The sequence below is a fragment of the Saccostrea cucullata genome, unplaced genomic scaffold (genome assembly GCF_032062105.1).
Source record: "Saccostrea cucullata isolate Sc308-1 unplaced genomic scaffold, CSIRO_AGI_Scuc_v1 ctg2628, whole genome shotgun sequence".
Taxonomy (NCBI): domain Eukaryota; kingdom Metazoa; phylum Mollusca; class Bivalvia; order Ostreida; family Ostreidae; genus Saccostrea; species Saccostrea cuccullata.
The window spans coordinates 132,711-154,268 of record NW_026919781.1 but is presented as its reverse complement, the minus strand read 5'-3'; the positions used below and the strand labels follow the sequence as shown (position 1 = coordinate 154,268).

The 21,558-nt window shown below is 33.2% G+C and overlaps 1 protein-coding gene across 1 annotated transcript; it reads left to right on the top strand.

Annotated features, from left to right (window-relative positions):
* Positions 1-327: 327 nt before the first annotated feature.
* On the top strand, positions 328-16,670 carry LOC134238005 (uncharacterized). The gene is made up of 7 exons (XM_062720134.1): positions 328-578; positions 4,793-5,023; positions 9,868-9,966; positions 10,583-10,685; positions 14,983-15,058; positions 15,533-15,680; positions 15,873-16,670. The coding sequence occupies exons 1-7, from the start codon at positions 411-413 to the stop codon at positions 16,653-16,655; spliced, it is 1,608 nt and encodes a 535-aa protein (XP_062576118.1). The 5' UTR covers positions 328-410; the 3' UTR covers positions 16,656-16,670.
* The last annotated feature ends 4,888 nt before the right edge of the window (positions 16,671-21,558 follow it).

The following is a 21,558-nucleotide window of genomic DNA, read 5'->3' as shown; positions in this document are numbered from 1 at the left end:
AAAGGTGAAAACCCTCGTCGAAAGTAATTAATTATTGGATTCATGATTATGACGAAGGAAGGATTAGATCACAATAAAAGGTTTCGTAAATTTTAGAAGAGGTGTAAGATGCGACAATTATAGGCTTTCTTTTAAAGTACGCATTTACAATAATTATGAAACCGATGGGCGGAGACAAATGTCAGTGCTATGTTACACAATTTTACCTTCACAGATTTATTTTTTTTTTTGCTGAAGAGTTTCCACAAAATTGCTGACTCGTTTAACTGCATATTAAAAGAAAAAATTGACGTCCCCTGGAACCATTAGTGTCTTGTACACTGCATTCGCAGTACAGAATCATTGAAAATCCGCAACAACACTGAATTAATTTTCTGCATTTACTTGGGACTTAATTGTAAAAATATAACATGTCTTCGATGTTTCAAGCAAGCAAGCAATTGCAGGCTATCCGCAATCAGTTAAAACAAATGGACAAACAGTACAAAGATGGATTTAAGATAGAATATAAGGAAGATACTTGTGAAGCAAAACATGATGATTCAAATCAATTTTGTTCTATGGATTTTGTTAACAAGGTACATTTATATATTTACTTTGATTTAAAGAAAAACAACAATTATATTCAAAAGCATCAAAGGAATCATCTGAATTATCCAATTTTTACTTGACTATAAAGGAAGCATTTTTGATGATGTTGGTTTTGCTATATATATTCTTTATTTTTAAACAGTTAAAAAAAGTTGAAATTTAGATATAGCATTGCTTAAACAAAGACGATGATAAATTAGTAAAGCAATAAATATATCGACATATTTTGAAGGTTTATTTTGCAAGCTAAAAATTAGAAGTATCAATAGATATTTTTAAAAACTTAACTTAATCTAAACCTTCTTATTATTTTTTGCACCTTTCTGTGGAAAGACCTCTTGAAATGCTTCTGTTTATTATTATTAAATTATTATTTTTCCGCTATGCACTTTTGATGGAAGTCAATAAAAACTTTAAAAATCATGATATTGGATATTAAAAGTTATTTCAAAAACAACCCAACATATATGACCTATGACCCCTTACAAAGTTTTGCCCCTTTTATTGTAAAACCTTGTTATCGCTACTCCTTCGAAACCGTAAACCGTAGAAATATGAAACCTTCACTAAAGTCTTCATAATTGAGAGGACTCTGGAATCTAAATTGCAAAAGTATTCGGTGACTCCTTCAATGAGTTATTGCCCCAAACTTTTTGAATTTTAGAAATAATTAAAAATTTTCAAAACGAGAAGTGATAGAGACATGGGAACAAAAAGTTCATTGACCTTTGATCATAAAATTCATGTAAAGGTCAAAGGTCAAGGTCATTTCAAAATTGAGAAATTAAGCTCTTTTTATATCCTTTTTGTCTCTTAACATATACAAAGTGTCTCAGCATCATTAAATGTACTTTTTAAACTATTTTTAAGATTCAATTCGTATTTTGTCACCCTATTTAAAGTTATCGCCCTTTGTGCGGAAAACCTTGTTATCGCTACTACTGCGAAACCATAAAACAAATATGAAACCTTCACTAAAGTCTTTGACTAATTGAGAGGACTCTGGAATCTATTCATTATATAAGTCTTTAAACCCTTCAAGTTATTGCCCCTGAAACTTTTTAAATTTTAGAAATAATTAAAAAATTTCAAAACGAGAAGTGATAGAGACATGCGACAACTGTAGGATTCATTGATAAACTTTAAATTCATGTAAAGGTCAAAGGTCAAGGTCATTCCAAAATTAAAATTAAGCTTTTTTATATCTTTTTTGTCTCTTAACTTATACGAATATCTTAGCATCATTAATATGTACTCTTAAATCTATTTTAAAGATTCAATTAGTATTGCGTATTGAGCAAAAAAGTCTTTATCCGGAAAACCTTGTTTTCGCTAACCAAAAACCTTAAACCGTACAAATATTTCCTTTTAAAGTCTTCGACTAATTGAGAGGATTATCCCTTCATTGCAAAAGTCTTCGGTGACTTCTTCAAAAGAGTTATTGCCCCTGAAAGTCTTTGAATTTTACAAATAATTAAAAATTTTCAAAACAAGAAGGTATAGAGACATGAGCCAACTGCATAAGATTCATTGAGCTTTGAGTAAAATTCACGTAAAGGTTTTAAAGGTCAAGGTCATTCTAAAACTTAGAAATTTAGCTCTTTTTATATCTCTTTTGTCTTTCAACATATGCTTAATGTCTATGCATCATAAATATGTACTTTTAAAACTGTGTCTTACATTTTTTTTTAATATTGACCCTATTAAAATTATTGCCCCTTGTATGAAAAACATTTTAATTGCATATAAAACTGTGTATCGCAAAGAGAAACCTTCTCTAATGTCTTATGGGACTTTAGGCAAAACTTTTATGTTCAAGAAAGGATCTGAATGACTCCTTTGATGATTATGCCCTTAAATTTTTGTGCTTACTAGTTTTGAACCTTGTAACTTTTAAACTATAAGTCCAGAGAAAATTAATTGCAATAGTTGAGCTTTGACCTTGAATCATCATTTGAAGGTCAAAGCTTAACAATATTAAAAATTCTAAATTTTAATTTTTTTCTTTTTTAAAAGCCATTCCTGGTTCATTTATTAATGAAATTTAATCTTAGAGATAAATTATAAATGAAATTGAAATTCAAAAGGTGGAAAGACCTCTTATTGTTCTTTGAACAATAAGTCTCCTAGTTATTTTTTGCATTGCTAATGATTTTAATTAATACATGTATATACTAAAAAATAATGTTCTAAGACAAACTGCATCTATTTCGATGGAAGTCAATAAAATGCGCGATAAAAATACCAGAAATAAAAAAAATATTCAAAGAAGTCATTTCTTAGATAACAAGAATTAATAAAGTTTTGTTCTGAAATTGTTATTCTTGTTAATTAAAAAAATAAACTTGTTATATACTAACATCATAAAAAACGTATTAAATTTGATATTTTAATGTAATAATATAAGTTTCTTTTGTTTGTGAAATAAATAATACATGAGCTAAAAAGTTCCGATAGTTTTAGTCTAAGGTGTAAGAAATAAAAACACTTGACAAGTGCACAAATTTAGATTAAGGTCAAACTAAATTTGCAAAAAATATGTATTTTTTCTCAAGATTTTGTCACTGAAGTATGGGTATTAAAGTAAGTTTCCTTGCAAAACAAAATTAAGGGTACCTTACCAAGCATTTTGACAAGATACCAGAGGGTGATATTCCTTATATAATCCTTAAGCTTATGGGTAATCTTCTGAATAGCCTACATCATAATATTTGGTGTACTTACATGTACATTGATAAACATATTGAAAACAGTGTAGAAATCACAAGAGGATGACAAATATAAATATTTTTTGATAAAATATTAAGAGACTCACTAAGTATATTTGAGGAACGTGTCGTCTGATCTTAAGAACTGATTATGTAAGCAAAAAAGTTTATATGAAAACAACCACAAAACTCTTTTTACTCGATATTTCCTTTTAAAGTCACTGAGGAGAATATCCCTTTTAGCGGACTTGAAGAATTGCTTGATAAAGACCACGGATAAAAGTCATAAATAGCATCAAAACATTGCTTATTATGAGCTATAAAGGAGAAGAGTAAAATTACAAAGATATTAAACAAAGCATCTAAACCTTACTGCATCATAAAATATCTGTTTCGTGGTGTTTGATTATGCTTATTTGTTATTTTTTTTAGACCGAATTCACGTCTTGAATTAGAATTTATAATATGCATATAAATGTGTATCGATAAGAGAAAGACGAGATTGCCTCCTGGGAGGTCGTGAAAAGGTTGAAGAGATCGAATGCTCAATTTGATGAATATGACCTCAAATTTTCTTCCGATTTAGTAGTTTTGATACAAAGAAAATTCTTACACTTCGATGCAGTAGTGAACATTCTTACGTGACCCTGTGCATCTTATGTAAGCTTAAATGTGATACGTCATCAACATTTTTGTTTATCATGTGCAATATAAAACCCTTTTTACTGCCCAACTGCAACAAAGTTGGCGAAGATATCAATTGCGCTTGTGAGTGTGTTGGTGAGTGCGCGCGCACTGGAATTTTATATAGTACTTTTATTTGTTATTATTCTAACTTGTTTCCGTAATGTAAAAAAATATTCAATCATATATACAAATTGATGTATAAAAATAAGATTTGATATTCTAATGTTATGGACCAATTTTCTAGACAATTGTGAAGATAATAATAACGTTGTAGGTTCGATATCTATTCAAAGGCCTGAAGTGCCAAATTTAAGTTATGATTTTTATTTCAAAGTTTTTGCTTGTTTCGGTGTGATAAAAGCACTTAAAGGCACTTCAATCAAAAGAAACCATGTGTAGGCATTTATCTTTTGAGCATTATCCTCAGCATTTCGACATGTGTTCTAACCGGTGTCCCCGTCCAGCTGCTAGGATGTGTTCCTTAGGTCACCTCAAGCATTATCTACGAATTGATGCTCTTGTTATCAAGATCGTCAAACAATAATGTTCATTTTGGGTACTAGACGGGGCAGATCAATGTACCCGCTTGCGTTATTTTCATTCGTACTCATTTAGATGCTTTTTATTTTAAATTGTGCATTCTACAAGGCCCACAGGGGCTGTTGTTTCATTGATAAACATCCGGGCCTTTAATATCTTAAAATTAATCTTTCAGTTGCAATAGAAGATAAAAAACGGCAAGGCAAACGTCCCTCATAATACCCCGGTACTGTTTTCAGAATTTAATGTGCCATATTCTTTTCCAGTCTAATACGAATGAGGAAACACCAGACAGTACTCCAACTCCAAGCATCACAGAGTCCTCAAATGTACAGACGCTTTTGGCAGGACAAAGTTATTCACCAGTTTCTGAGTTTGAGCATGTCGAATCTGTTCTTTCGACTCTAATAGAAGATTCACAGGGAGACTCGCAGGAGATTATGCCTCTTTCTCATGAATTACGTCAAGCCATTACAAATATAGAGGATATTGAAGATGTATGTAGCCATATCATGCCAAAATATTTCGAACCTATTAAACTTTACTTATAATATTATACTTCCCATTTATAAAATTTGAAAGAGAAAACTTTTCACATTTTTTAATATACTATACTGCATATATCTTTTTTGATAGGACAATAATTTTTTGTATTGGGTTAATTTTATATACTTATCATGAATTCAAAACCATGGTGACGTCTTCGGAGAAAAAAACGTTGACATGACATGATATAAGTTTTTTCTTGATTTAACATGTCTTTTATTATAAATAAGAGTTAAAAATAACATGAAAACTTCATGCTTCAAGTTCGTGTGGTCAAGCACTCCAATGAATTTCGGTTGTTAACCTGCAGGCAAGTTTACGAAAATTTCCTAAGATCGTTCATAAGACATTTCCTAAGACATATCTTAAGAAAATTTTAAGATCATCGTAAGATTATCGTAAGTTGTTTTTAAAGCTATCTTACGATTATTCTACACTAAGACGTCTTCATTATGACATAGAAATACTCAAAGCATTAAACCATTGTCAGGAATCGGAGAGTTGTCATTTTTGCTATATAATGGCACACGTTATTTCATCAAAATGAAAATATTAAGAAGAATTAAAATTTAAAAAAAAAAATGATATAAAATATATAAATAATATATTCATAAAAAAATAATAATCTTAATTCGACGAAATAATGTAATATTGGTTGCATATAAAATCAAATCGAGTGCCATTTGATCATTCAGAATTCTTGAACCATGAAAAGCGCGCCAAATTTCTTCGTGGAGCTCTTATTCATTGACAAATTCTGGTTAGACAAGAAACATCCAAAAGAATGAGTCGAAAGAGGAGCCCAAATTTTTCGCAGGTTGAAATTGAAATTCTGCTGGATGAGGTTGAGAAAAACAGAACTATTTTATTTTCTAAATTTTCTAACGTCTCTACTAATTCGTCGAAGAAAAGAGCATGGGACGCTATCTGTGAGAAAATAAACAAGGCCAACAACATTGACCACTGTAGGACAGCGGAGGAAGTAAAAAAGAAATGGTCGTGTTATATGAGCGAAACCAAAAAAAAGGCAGCACAAAATCGGAGAGAATCGGCGAAAACTGGAGAAGGCCCCCCACCCCAAGGACTGAATCCGACACAGGAGAAAATTGTGGGGATAATTGGGAGTACTCAGATTACTGGCATAGAGGGCGGAATCGACACCTGTGAGGTCAACGGAAAAAACGGTATAGCAACAATATATGTAAACTCTCTCTCTCTCTCTCTCTCTCATGTAAAGTGAGATACAAGAGTTATTCTGTTGTTAACAGGTTATATCTTACTATGTTTGTTGTGCATTTGCGTGAGGCACTAAATGTCATAAGAATTGTAACTATATTGGTATTCTTGGAAAGTATTTTACGGAAGCCCGTTGGTGCCACGTACGAAAAATATTTTATCTGGCGGCTGCCACTTGTATATCTGGCGGCCGCCAGATAAATATGTGGCGGTTGCCACTTATTATTTGGCGGCCGCCACTTAATATATGGCGGCTGCCACATAATTTATATGGCGGCCGCCACATAATTTATCCGCTATATAACATCTGGCGGCCGCCACATAATTTATCTGGCGGCAGCTACATAATATTTTGCGGCCGCCACATAATTTATATGGCGGCTCCCAGATAACACCTGGCTTCTTGATGCGTGCGCATGTTTTAACGTGTGGTTTCAGAGGTGGATACAGTGTAAAAATTATAATAGCAACATCAATCAACCAAACTTGTAAGAGATTTATTATGAACCAACACTCCAATCCACACTTCTAGTAGATATGTTTTTGCATAGAGCAGATTAATATTTAATTTGAATTATGCAAGTATTTGTAGAGTGTTTTGGTTATTAAGAAGCCTCATCAGGGGTCACGGACATAAATCATGGTGTTAGTTTTAGGTGAGACCGGGTTATCTCGTCACCTACATTCTTGTGTTTGCTGTAAGCTATGATTGGTTGAGAATTAAATAAAGTTTTGCATTTTGGATTTCTAAGAATGGTGTTCCAATATTTCAGAATCCGTTTTTTATCATTAACTTTTTTATCAATAAGCAGCGGTTGTGTCAACATCCATCTTCTTAACCCAATAACACTCACCTTTTGCAAAATAATTTATGTGGCGGCCGCCAGATATATAAGTGGCGGCCGCCAAATAATAAGTGGCGGCCGTCAGATAAAATATTTTTCGTACGTGGCACCAACGGGCTTCCGTAGTATTTGCATGCAGGCACGTAATTTAACATCGGGGGGGGGGGGGGGGGGTCCAAACATAACCTTTTACATTGTACCATTGAAAGTGTTCATTGAAATACGCCCCCTCCTTACTCATTTGTATAGTAAAACAAGGTTAATGTAGTATTGTATGAAAAAAATTGGTACTGAAAGACGTTGGAACCTACCCCCCCCCCCCCCCCCCCTGCACGATATAGACTTTTTCGAGCTATAAATTTTGTCTTTTTTGTTTGTCTTGATTTTTCGTGTAAGTTGAATTCTTTTTCTCCGGCAACCCCACCCCCTTCTAAAACAATGCTACGTCCCTGTCATGTGTAAATGCAGCATATGGTGTATACCTGTGTAATTCAACATCTGTAGAAACCAAATGATATAATACAATACAAAAAATTCCATGATTTTTTTTAGATACATTGAGCGTTGAGCCTGCATGTTCAAGTGACAGTGCATGTACTAGTATTAGTATTGTGCCGCAGTGTGATCTGCGAGCTTCATGCGACGAGTCCGTCGAACTCAGGCCCTCAAAGAAGAGGAAGATGGCAAAAGACAGTGAGGATTGTTATGAGAACAAGTTATTGAGCATTGAGGAGGAAAAGCTTTCAATCATGAGACAGATGCTGGAGATCGAAAAGCAACGTTTGGAGTTGGACAGACAGAGACTTACTATAGAGACACAGCGTCATCAAGTGTACCTAGCCAAGCACGGTGTTACTTTTGAATGAAGTGAAATGTAATTTGTACAGATACCTACATGACAGTAAACGCTTACTTATCCTTCTTTAAATTTATTTTTGTTATTGATTTACTGGTACATGTACTTTCATCATTTGAAAGAATAATACACAGACTCAGCTCTGTAAGAGAGAGAGAGAGAGAGAGAGAGAGAGATTTTGACTCGCATACTTCTATATCAAATTGATTAGGACAAGGAATACATTAAATTAATTATTACTCTTGATCAGAGTCCATTTCAAAATTGTTTTGAGAGAGCAACACATCTTCTACATATGAAATGGGGGGGGGGGGGGGGTGGGGGAGGGAAGGTTCGTTAGAGAAATTAGTATCTTTTAAATTAATGAAGAGAAATAATGCGCAATGTCATTTAATTGTCAAATCCGTGCTACATTTGTTTTGATAAACACATCGACAAAAATCATGAAATCGGAAACGTGATTTTAATACACCAAAAGATCTTTCAACAGAATTGCTTGTACGGATATAGGAAGTATTGTAACGCTCTTCTGCATTTGTTGATGGATTATTTACAGGTGTAAGTAACCACGGACGCAGTGGATAACCACTGTCATCCAGTAACCATCCTTCTGCAATCCTTCCTGTTTCAAATAAACGATTTAGAGCAGAATTTGACCAAATAAACGCATCATGTGTTCCACCGGGCCATTTTGCCACTATGTTTATAAATTTTAAGTTGGCATCACAAACCCCTTGGACATTGATTGAATGATAATTTTTGCGGTTTATGTATAAATGTTCATCAACACTTGGAGATTTAATCCTAACGTGTGTTCCATCAATGCATCCAATGGTATTTGGCATATTTGCAATTAAACTGAAATCATTCATGTTTTTGGTCAATTCATTTGAAGTAATAGGCATTCTTATGTGTATATTGGCCACATTAACAAGACACTGGGTCATATCTTTCACTACTTTGCACACACTTGGTCTTGAAATGTTATGCACATCACCAACAACTGCTTGGAAACTGCCAGTTGCATAAAATCGTAATGCAACCATTACCTGCAGTGAGACAGGTAATGCATGAGATCTCATAGTAGGACGTTGGAATTCGTTTTGAAATTGTTCACATAAATTATGGATTATGGGTCTTGAAAGCCTATACTTTCTTATAAGCGAGAGTTGCGAAGCGACGCTCGTAACTGCGAGCTCTAACGACAAAAATTCGGACTACTGCACATTCATTCTTTAGAATTTTTTGCCGCAGTAATTTTGACCCACAATGCATCACTTAGTAAAGTTGCGTTCTCGCGAGAATGACGGCAAATGTTCAACAAAAAGTTTACTCGCCTTGATTAAATGGATACATATTGAAAACGTAACCTTTTTCATTAACTTTCAGCACTGCTCAGTTTTTTCTTGGTATTGTAACTTACATACGACGTCATGTGACGTCAGAGTCTAAACGCACTAAATGTCACATGCGATTTGACGAGCCCGATCTGAATTAAACAATAGAAGAGTTTGCGCTCGCTCTAACGGTCGCACCGTCAACATATTATAGCATCATCATCAAGGTAGTCAAGAGGGTTGTCAATATCTCTAAATACACTCTCTCGTCGGATACGACGATTTCGTCGAGCAAGCAACAACATGGGCGCAGCCATTTTTGCTTAAGATAGACCTTAGATCTATATGTCAATAGCTGTCGTAACTTTAAGATAATTCTTAAGAATTTTCTTAAGTTACGATACTTTCGAAAACCCTACTTAGTCTTAAGAAATGTCGTAAGTATATCTTAAGACGTTTCTCTGTACGTTAATATATTCCTCCGAGTTCCCCTAAAATTTCAATTCATTTATCTTTTCAAGGTTGACAACCTAATTGGTGATGTTATGAACTCGGTCCAGATTGATTCATCATATGACGAAGATCTCCATTGTATTGAACAGGCCGTGACACGCACAATAGTAGGTTACCACTTATATATATTCAGTGCGACTAGACTTCGGTTCATTTTCCCATATCCCTGAACAGTTTTCCAATGAAGTTAGTCAGAAAATATTTCTTTATTTATTTTTAAGGTCGATGATGTTTTTCCCACCCTTGACGGAAACGTATCTTTTTCTGAAAGAAAAAAATAATCAAAGGAGGAAAAGAATATTACTATCATTCTTTAAAGATGATGTCCTAATACTAGACTTTTCAAAAGAACATTTTTCACATAAACTCATTACCAAGATTGGAATCGGCAATTTTTCATTCATTAACAGTATGAAAACATGCTATTTGCGAAAAAAGTAAAACGTTATGACTCAAAGTCCACTATTTATTTCTAAAAACGAAGAGACTGATTCATACAAGTTTATATATGATTTTTCATTAATAACTTTTAAGCTTTTCACTTTCCTAAGACAATTACGAACGTGTCCATTTACTAATGATTTATAACAAACATACTAATTTACACAAGTATTTCTAATATAATTTATTTTTGAAGGTTAAATTTCATTTTTATACATAAACATAAACGTGTTTCTCTTAGTAGATAAAAAAAATAAATGTTTTTTTCTATGATTTTTTTAGAGCAGGTCTAACAGTGACGGAAATCAACCGGTGACATTTTCGTCAAAAGAAGAAGAAAGAACGTGGAAAAAGGAAAGAATAAAGAAGGATAATCATAACATTAGTAAGTACACAGTAGGACATCACAAAGTACACCACTCCGTAAATACCATAATCATAACATTAGTAAGTACACAGTAGGACATCACAAACTACACCATTCCGTAGATACCATAATCAAAAATTAGTAAGTACACAGTAGGACATCACAAACTACACCATTCCGTAGATACCATAATCATAACATTAGTAAGTACACAGTAGGACATCACAAAGTACACCACTCCGTAAATACCATAATCATAACATTAGTAAATACACAGTAGGACATCACAAAGTACACCACTCCGTAAATAACATAATCATAACATTAGAAGGTACTCAGTAGGACATCACAAAGTACAACACTCCGTAAATACCATAATCATAACATTAGAAGGTACTCAGTAGGACATCACAAAGTACAACACTCCGTAGATACCATAATTATAACATTAGTAAGTACACAGTAGGACATCACAAAATACAACACTCCGTAAATACCCGAATTATCAATCATAGTAAGTACACAGTAGGACATCACAAAGTACAACACTCCGTAGATACCATAATCATAACATTAGAAGGTACTCAGTAGGACATCACAAAGTACAACACTCCGTAGATACCATAATTATAACATTAGTAAGTACACAGTAGGACATCACAAAATACAACACTCCGTAAATACCTGAATTATCAATCATAGTAAGTACACAGTAGGACATCACAAAGTACAACACTCCGTAGATACCATAATCATAACATTAGAAGGTACTCAGTAGGACATCACAAAGTACAACACTCCGTAAATACCTGAATTATCAATCATATTAAGTACACAGTAGGACATCACAAAGTACAACACTCCGTATAGATACCATAATCATAAAATTAGAAGGTACTCAGTAGGACATCACAAAGTACAACACTCCGTATGGATACCATAATCATAACATTAGAAGGTACTCAATAGGACATCACAAAGTGCAACACTCCATAGATACCATAATCATAACATTAGAAGGTACTCAGTAGGACATCACAAAGTGCAACACTCCATAGATACCATAATCATAACATTAGTAAGTACACAGTAGGACATCACAAAGTACAACACTCCGTAGATACCTGAATTATCAATCATAGTAAGTACAAAGTAGGACATCACAAAGTACAACACTCCGTAGATACCATAATCATAACATTAGAAGGTACTCAGTTGGACATCACAAAGTACACCACTCCGTAGATACCATAATCATAACATTAGAAGGTACACAGTAGGACATCACAAAGTACACCACTCCGTAGATACCATAATCATAACATTAGTAAGTACACACTAGGACATCACAAAGTACACCACTCCGTAAATACCATAATCATAACATTAGTAAGTATACAGTAGGACATCACAAAGTACACCACTCCGTAAATACAATAATCATAACATTAGTAAGTACACAGTAGGACATCACAAAGTACACCACTCCGTAAATACCATAATCATAACATTAGAAGGTACTCAATAGGACATCACAAAGTACAACACTCCGTAGATACCATAATTATAACATTAGAAAGTACACAGTAGGACATCACAAAGTACAACACTCAGTAAATACCTGAATTATCAATCATAGTAAGTACACAGTAGGACATCACAAAGTACAACACTCCGTAAATACAATAATCATAACATTAGTAAGTACACAGTAGGACATCACAAAGTACACCACTGTGTAAATACCGGAATTATCAATCATAGTAAGTACACAGTAGGACATCACAAAGTACACCACTGTGTAAATACCCGAATTATCAATCATAGTAAGTACACAGTAGGACATCACAAAGTACAACACTCCGTAGATACCATAATCATAACATTAGAAGGTACTCAGTAGGACATCACAAAGTACAACACTCCGTAAATACCTGAATTATCAATCATATTAAGTACAAAGTAGGACATCACAAAGTACAACACTCCGTAGATACCATAATCATAACATTAGTAAGTACACAGTAGGACATCACAAAGTACAACACTCCGTATAGATACCATAATCATAACATTAGAAGGTACTCAGTAGGACATCACAAAGTACAACACTCCGTATGGATACCATAATCATAACATTAGAAGGTACTCAATAGGACATCACAAAGTGCAACACTCCATAGATACCATAATCATAACATTAGAAGGTACTCAGTAGGACATCACAAAGTGCAACACTCCATAGATACCATAATCATAACATTAGTAAGTACACAGTAGGACATCACAAAGTACAACACTCCGTAGATACCTGAATTATCAATCATAGTAAGTACAAAGTAGGACATCACAAAGTACAACACTCCGTAGATACCATAATCATAACATTAGAAGGTACTCAGTTGGACATCACAAAGTACACCACTCCGTAGATACCATAATCATAACATTAGAAGGTACACAGTAGGACATCACAAAGTACACCACTCCGTAGATACCATAATCATAACATTAGTAAGTACACACTAGGACATCACAAAGTACACCACTCCGTAAATACCATAATCATAACATTAGTAAGTATACAGTAGGACATCACAAAGTACACCACTCCGTAAATACAATAATCATAACATTAGTAAGTACACAGTAGGACATCACAAAGTACACCACTCCGTAAATACCATAATCATAACATTAGAAGGTACTCAATAGGACATCACAAAGTACAACACTCCGTAGATACCATAATTATAACATTAGAAAGTACACAGTAGGACATCACAAAGTACAACACTCAGTAAATACCTGAATTATCAATCATAGTAAGTACACAGTAGGACATCACAAAGTACAACACTCCGTAAATACAATAATCATAACATTAGTAAGTACACAGTAGGACATCACAAAGTACACCACTGTGTAAATACCGGAATTATCAATCATAGTAAGTACACAGTAGGACATCACAAAGTACACCACTGTGTAAATACCCGAATTATCAATCATAGTAAGTACACAGTAGGACATCACAAAGTACAACACTCCGTAGATACCATAATCATAACATTAGAAGGTACTCACTAGGACATCACAAAGTACAACACTCCGTAGATACCATAATCATAACATTAGAAGGTACTCAGTAGGACATCACAAAGTACACCACTCCGTAAATACCTGAATTATCAATTATAGTAAGTACACAGTAGGACATCACAAAGTACAACACTCCGTAGATACCTGAATTATCAATCTGATAAAGTACACAGTAGGACATCACAAAGTACAACACTCCGTAAATACCTGAATTATCAATCTGATAAAGTACACAGTTGGACATCACAAAGTACAACACTCCGTAAATACCATAATCATAACATTAGAAGGTACTCAGTATTACATCACAAAGTACAACACTCCGTAAATACCTGAATTATCAATTATAGTAAGTACACAGTAGGACATCACAAAGTACAACACTCCGTAAATACCCGAATTATCAATCTGATAAAGTACACAGTTGGACATCACAAAGTACAACACTCCGTAGATACCATAATCATAACATTAGAAGGTACTCAGTATTACATCACAAAGTACAACACTCCATAGATACCATAATCATAACATTAGAAGGTACTCAGTAGGACATCACAAAGTACAACACTCCATAGATACCATAATCATAACATTAGAAGGTACTCAGTAGGACATCACAAAGTACAACACTCCATAGATACCATAATCATAACATTAGAAGGTACTCAGTAGGACATCATAAAGTACACCATTCCGTAAATACCTGAATTATCAATTATAGTAAGTACACAGTAGGACATCATAAAGTACACCACTCCGTAAATACCGAATTATCAATCATAGTAAGTACACAGTAGGACATCACAAAGTACAACACTCCGTAGATACCCGAATTATCAACGCCATTAAATACACACCCATATTGTCAATTACATCATCCAGTCCAAATATATTAACTTTGTCAATAAAATAAAAAAGGAAAGTAAGAACTCATATTATCTGAAGTTATCAATAATACCAACCTACGTAACATACGTTATTAATAACATCAGTAAGTACACATTCATGCTATTGATAATATCAATAAGTGCACACTGTAATATGATTTATAAAGTAAGAACATTTCGAAATATTTTTATAATCAAATGTTACCTATTATTGGATAAAAAGGAGTTTATCTGTTTGGCAAATAACTTAAGAAAATCACTGATTACATTTTATTTTTTGTTATTTCAATATACTAGAAGATGGTTTAAAATTTACTTACTAGTTGAGCGAAGGCGAAGATACAACATTAATGACAGAATTAAAGAGTTGGCCACACTTTTACCGCCCAATACTCATCCGTAAGTATTTTTTTAAAGTCATTTGTTTTGTTCGCACATGATACATTTTTCCTTAAGTATTTTTTATCATAAATTACACAAAATTTCTATGAAACAGATGAGTTAAAAAAATTAATTATATCTTAATAATATTTTTTTAGAAAGTAAGGAAAACTACACACAAAAAAGAAACCATAAATTGTCTTTTGAAAAATATATTTTAAAAAAAATGATAACTTAATATTATGAAATTGACGACTTTGAATTTTAAATTAAGTTTCAAATGATCAAAAGTAGCTTTAAGTATTACTAAGTTAAACCACAACAATGAAAAATTTAAAGAACTTAAAAACATCTGTGACCTTTTTCTAGTTTTTGTCGGTGCTTAAAGTAAATTTAACTGGTTCAGTCATCTGGTCTGAATGATTTAAATATACTACATGTATCCATGTTTGTTTTTCTCTTTTTCAAAGTAACTTTTTTGCTAATTTTTAGAGCAATGAAATTGAACAAAGGTTCCATCCTGAAAGCGTCAGTGGAATATGTGAAGGAATTAAAAAAGGACAAACAGAAACTTATTTCGTTTGAAGTAAACCAGAAGGCGATGGAAGCTAAATACCAGAAAATGATGATTAGAATATTTGTAAATTATTTCTCAATCAATATATTACACACATATTCGTGATTTTCACTTATCTTTTTTTTAATCTTAACCATTTTATCCATTTCTATCGTTAAGATAAAGTTATATGCAATATTCTGACTTTTGTTGTTGTACCTTTTCTTATCAAAGCAATTCAAAATGTAATAAATGCAACGTCCATATCTATTTCAGCAATTGGAACTGAAGTTGAAATTATACGGATTAACGGAAGATATTGATCGCAGTCAAACAAAAAGGAACAAGCGACCCAGAAGGAGGCTTTGCGAAATTGATGCAATGGTGGAAGATTTGATGAAAAGCAGTCTGCCGCAAGCTAGAAAATCCGATGAAAAATCGACGAATGAAACGTTCGAAAGACAACAATCGAATGCAGATACTCAACATTCAGGTAAAATCACAAACAAGTCGGCAAAAACGGGTTTAAGAAACTTTATTAGCAAGAAGTTAGCATACGATAACACGAAAAACAGGAACAAAACATCAAATGCTTCACTTACCCAGGAAATAAAAGCTTCTCGACAACATCCCCATTCAAGATCTGAAGAAAATGGAAATGTACTTCAAACTGAGAATAGCATCAACCAGCTCTCTACTCTATCACCTGAAACTCCGCAAAATAGTGTTGCAATGTCTGAACAGACAGAAGGATCAAATAATGAGCATTCAAGTTATTCACTTTTCCATTCTCCATCAAGTGCTGAATTAAGCTTGGATCAATGCAACCTTTTGCTAGATTTATTTGGAGCAGACAGTATGACAATACTTCAACCGGAATCGGAGACTGAGGTCACCCCCGTCTCTTCTCCATCTCAAGTAGAAGACAAGTGCCCGTCTCCGGTTCTATCTCCAGTGACATTAACGACAAATTTGCTTGAAGCATTACTTTGGAAGTCCGACGGCAGCTCATCTTCCTCCGAGGCGCATTCTTTGGAAACTTCTACTGAAAATGCATGAATGGGCTAAGAAACATTTGACGTGCGTTTTACATAAAACTTTTGATTTTGTCCATAAACAGTTCAAAGGATTGACCCTTGATTTTTCTGTCAATCAATCAGTAACAAAACTGCTTTGCAGCGATGCCCCTTTGGATATTGCATTCAAGAATTGCGTTTCAGTTATCTCGGGAAACCATGTAAAACAGATGCAAATGTTTTTACTAGTATGCATAAAAGGGGACTTGTTTTCTTTTTTAATTATTATTATAGATAATTATTAATATTTTTCGAAGGACCTAGAATTTTTTTTCTTTCATTTGATTTCGTTTTCAAGTGTACTGAAAACCATGATCTAAATCATAACACGGTGGTTATAAAGCATCATGAATTAAATCACGCACGATCTGCTTCAAAACAAAATGTTTTGCTTACGTAAAAGTTCCAAATTTGGCACGGAGTCGTTACAACAGTAAATATCTCAAAACTTGACAGAAATGTACTATTGGCACCGTTTTGTAACAGAAAAATCAACAAATTTCATAACACACAGACACGCATCAATAATTGTGAATAAGTTCGCCGCTGTATTTTAAAAGGTTTATCTTAATTTCTTTTGAGCAGACTAATCCCTGCTAGAATTCTATCTTATCTTGTCAGTATCGGATATCTACAATGGGTTCTACCTTTACTTCTTTGAAAAGCAATTTTGTAAAATATAGTCTTACAATTAGCATTTTTCATAATGTTATTTGGATATAGTGTTTTGCGAGTTTTGCCTCCTGTATTACTTGCAATAACAAATTACACTAGCATTGATGTATTGCTGAAATTTTATACTGGTTATATAAGCTTTACATTCATCAGCCGAATTTTAGAAGTAATACTGGTTATATAAGCTTTACATTCATCAGCCGAATTTTAGAAGTCGTTGTCAAAGTCCTAATATATATTAATGCTAAGTTTAGCACTTTTAAGAATAAAAAGTCTCGTTTTCAGTTTTATATAGTTAATATAGAGTTTATGATTCAGAGTGTTAAGTATTTTCTTATATTTATCCGTTTTATATAAATTGGTGCTCCGACGAGAAGAAGGGATCATCCAAAATAAGGAAACAAAGGTTCTCCCTCACCATGCACAATCAACTACTGTGTATATCAACACTGCCAATGCATCAGCTTCAGTATTATATGTCTGTGTAATTGCAGCATATTACTAACTGCCACATTTTCTACATTGTATATAGTTATGTTTTATTTTTATTCATGTTTATATTCAAAGCATTATTTTTTATGTAAAAGTAAGAAACTGTGTCATTTATAGGGAAAATTTCTATATAAGACCTTTCTTGTGGGGTGTATTTCAGGCACGGGGTGTATATAATGCCTTGTATTTTTAGCACTATTAACCTCCACTAAATCACCATCTCAATAAACCTAAGACCATTTTGCACAACACGGTTTTAAATCAGAATTTATATGTATATGTAGAAGGAGATATATAAATGATGGGGTAAAAGTGAAACCCCTGAACATGGTTTCATACAAGGTCCCCCTAATTGATAATTATTCTATATATATATACTAAATGTATGTCTGTGGGATATATACTTTATATTGCAGGTCTTATATATTTGGATATACATATATATATATATATATATGTATATATTGAAACAAAAAAAAAATCCACAGTGCTCGGTAGTTTACAGGTAAATCTTTTTAAAAAAGAAACACGAAAACCTTTAGTTTAGCTTAAGCGCTTTCATTTCAAATCTTCAGAAGCTTTATAATACGTAACATAGCAACATAACGTCATAACGTCATAATAAGCGGAACATTACATACAAACGTCTATTGTGACGTCATAGTCAAACTTTGCGGGAAAACTGTAGAATGAAAATAATAAGTACAATTTTTACAACAATTATGCTCAATTGTTCAGTCTAGGTTTGAACATATGTATAAAATGTTTTTCTTTCTCACGTCTCTGAATATAGAAATAAATCCCACTTTCTTCCAAAACGAGGTAGAAACCAAATAAAGCCAAAGGATATGAACGGTCAGAATTACTGTCTACAAAAACCCAGGAAAATAAAACGGATATAATTCCATTTGTGCATACCCACAATCCAAGGAATCATAATTTGACCTCCGTAGTACACCAACTTAACAACGTTCTGAAAACGGACCGGTCAACACAACAAATATACAGAGATGTAAAATTTATTAACAGCAGAAGACAGCCCAAGAATCTTAGAAGAATTCTGTGTTCGTCCCATTTTAAGAACAGTTACAAAGTGACTAAGTGTGAAGACGCGCGTTGCGGGACGTGTAGACATATAATGGAAGGATCAACTTATGACTTTAATGGAAGACAATTCACAGTCAATGCAAACATGTCTTGTGCCACTAAAAATGTAGTATATGTAATTACGTGTGCTGGATGCCAAGAATTTTATATCGGGGAAACGAGCAATCAATTGCGTGCCCGGGTGCGTGTCCACCGACAACATATTAACTCTCCGGAATATCGGCAAATCCCTCTGAGTGAACATTTGGATACTTGTGGAAATAAACAATTCACTATATTTCCTTTTTACAAACTTTCAAGTGAAAGTGATATTCAGAGACGTGAGAAAGAAAAACATTTTATACATATGTTCAAACCTAGACTGAACAATTGAGCATAATTGTTGTAAAAATTGTACTTATTATTTTCATTCTACAGTTTTCCCGCAAAGTTTGACTATGACGTCACAATAGACGTTTGTATGTAATGTTCCGCTTATTATGACGTTATGACGTTATGTTGCTATGTTACGTATTATAAAGCTTCTGAAGATTTGAAATGAAAGCGCTTAAGCTAAACTAAAGGTTTTCGTGTTTCTTTTTTTAAAAAGATTTACCTCTATATATACATATATATATATATATATATATATATATATATATATATATATATATATATATATATATATATATATATATATAAAGCCCCGGAACATGAAACATGGTCCCCGTAATTGACATTATATATATATATATATATATATATATATATATATATATATATATATATATATATATATATATATATATATATATATATATTTAAAAGTAAAAATCCAAAAATATCACAAAACATTTACTGCAAGCGCTTTCGCCATGTTCGGCTCTTCAGGCAGTTATACAAATGTCAGGTAGGTTACCTGGTAACGTCAAAAGCATAAAGTTCATTGTGACGTCATAATAGATGTAGGTAGCGTTCAGTTGGCGTAATTGTTAATGTACAAATCTTGCACTAACTTTCACACATTATACAAATGAAATTTCAAAATATAAAATATACAGTATCATTTGCGATTAAGTTTGGGTTTAAAGAGGTTGATAAAATAGTCTTCTTTTGCCAAACGTAAATTTTCGTTTTCATTTGGAAGTTTATAAAAAGGGAAAATCTTAAATATTCCTTTGCCACATTTTGCGAAATGTTCACAACAAGGCCCGTTTTACAACACAGGAGGAAATTCCAACCATTAAAAAATGCGGAGATCCGAGATGCGGAACATGTACATATTTAGAAGAGGGGAATAAAATCCAACTTAAATCAGGAATGGAAATTCGAACCAACTCATCTATGAACTGTAAATCGGAAAACGTCATCTACTGTGCCATCTGTCCGACGTGTAAAGAATATTATATTGGACAAACGGGAAAACTAAATGCCAGGGTTCGTGCAACAAATTAAAGATCCTAGTGTGCGTTATACACGGATTTCGCAAAATGTGGCAAAGAAATATATTTAAGATTTTCCCTTTTTATAAACTTCCAAATGAAAACGAAAATCTACGTTTGGCAAAAGAAGACTATTTTATCAACCTCTTTAAACCCAAACTTAATCGCAAATGATACTGTATATTTTATATTTTGAAATTTCATTTGTATAATGTGTGAAAGTTAGTGCAAGATTTGTACATTAACAATTACGCCAACTGAACGCTACCTACATCTATTATGACGTCACAATGAACTTTATGCTTTTGACGTTACCAGGTAACCTACCTGACATTTGTATAACTGCCTGAAGAGCCGAACATGGCGAAAGCGCTTGCAGTAAATGTTTTGTGATATTTTTGGATTTTTACTTTTAAATATACCAAAAACTGTACCGATTCTTCATTTTGTTTTGAAATTATATATATATATATATATATATATCCAAAATGTAAATAATGTCTCAGTAATCGGATAATAATATAAAAAAAAATAAAAAAAGAAAACACAAAAATCCTCAGTTAAGCTTTAGCGCTTTCATTTTCAATCTTCAGGAAGCTTACAATAGTATCATAGTAACAGTGATTGTGACGTCATGTTAAGCGGAACGTTAAATGTCTATATTATGACGTCATAGATACAATATGAAAAAAGTACGGGAAAATCACAAGTAATTTATAAAACACTATCAAGTTTTGGCTTAAAAATACTAATAAAATGTTTTTCTTTTTCGCGTCTCTGGATATCAGTGGCACACCGGAGTTTATAGAAAGGGAAAATTTTGAATTGTTTTTTACCACACGCCTCCAGGTGCGAACTTAACTGGATTTGTCTGTATTCGGGTGTACTAATGTGTTGCTTGTGTACACATACACGGGCACGGAGAGTGTTGCCGGTTTCACCAATATAATATTCCTTGCATCCAGGACATGTGATGGCGTAAATGACATTTTTTGTATCGCATGACATGTTTTCTTTAACTCTAAATTCACGCCCATTGAAATTATAGCTGGTCCCTTCTGTAATGTATTCACATGTACCGCATCGAGGGTTCTTACACTTAGAGACTGTATAAGTATGGTCGTTGAATTGGGAAGAACAAAGTATTCTCTTTAGGTTTTTGGGTTGGCGTTTACTGTTGATAAAACGACA

Excerpts from the sequence above, each read along its gene's own strand:
- LOC134238005 (XM_062720134.1), top strand. The coding sequence starts at position 411 with ATGTCTTCGATGTTTCAAGCAAGCAAGCAATTGCAGGCTATCCGCAAT. Across the intron at positions 5,024-9,867 it reads ATATAGAGGATATTGAAGAT|GTTGACAACCTAATTGGTGA; the intron begins GTATGTAGCCAT and ends TATCTTTTCAAG. Across the intron at positions 9,967-10,582 it reads AGGCCGTGACACGCACAATA|AGCAGGTCTAACAGTGACGG; the intron begins GTAGGTTACCAC and ends TGATTTTTTTAG.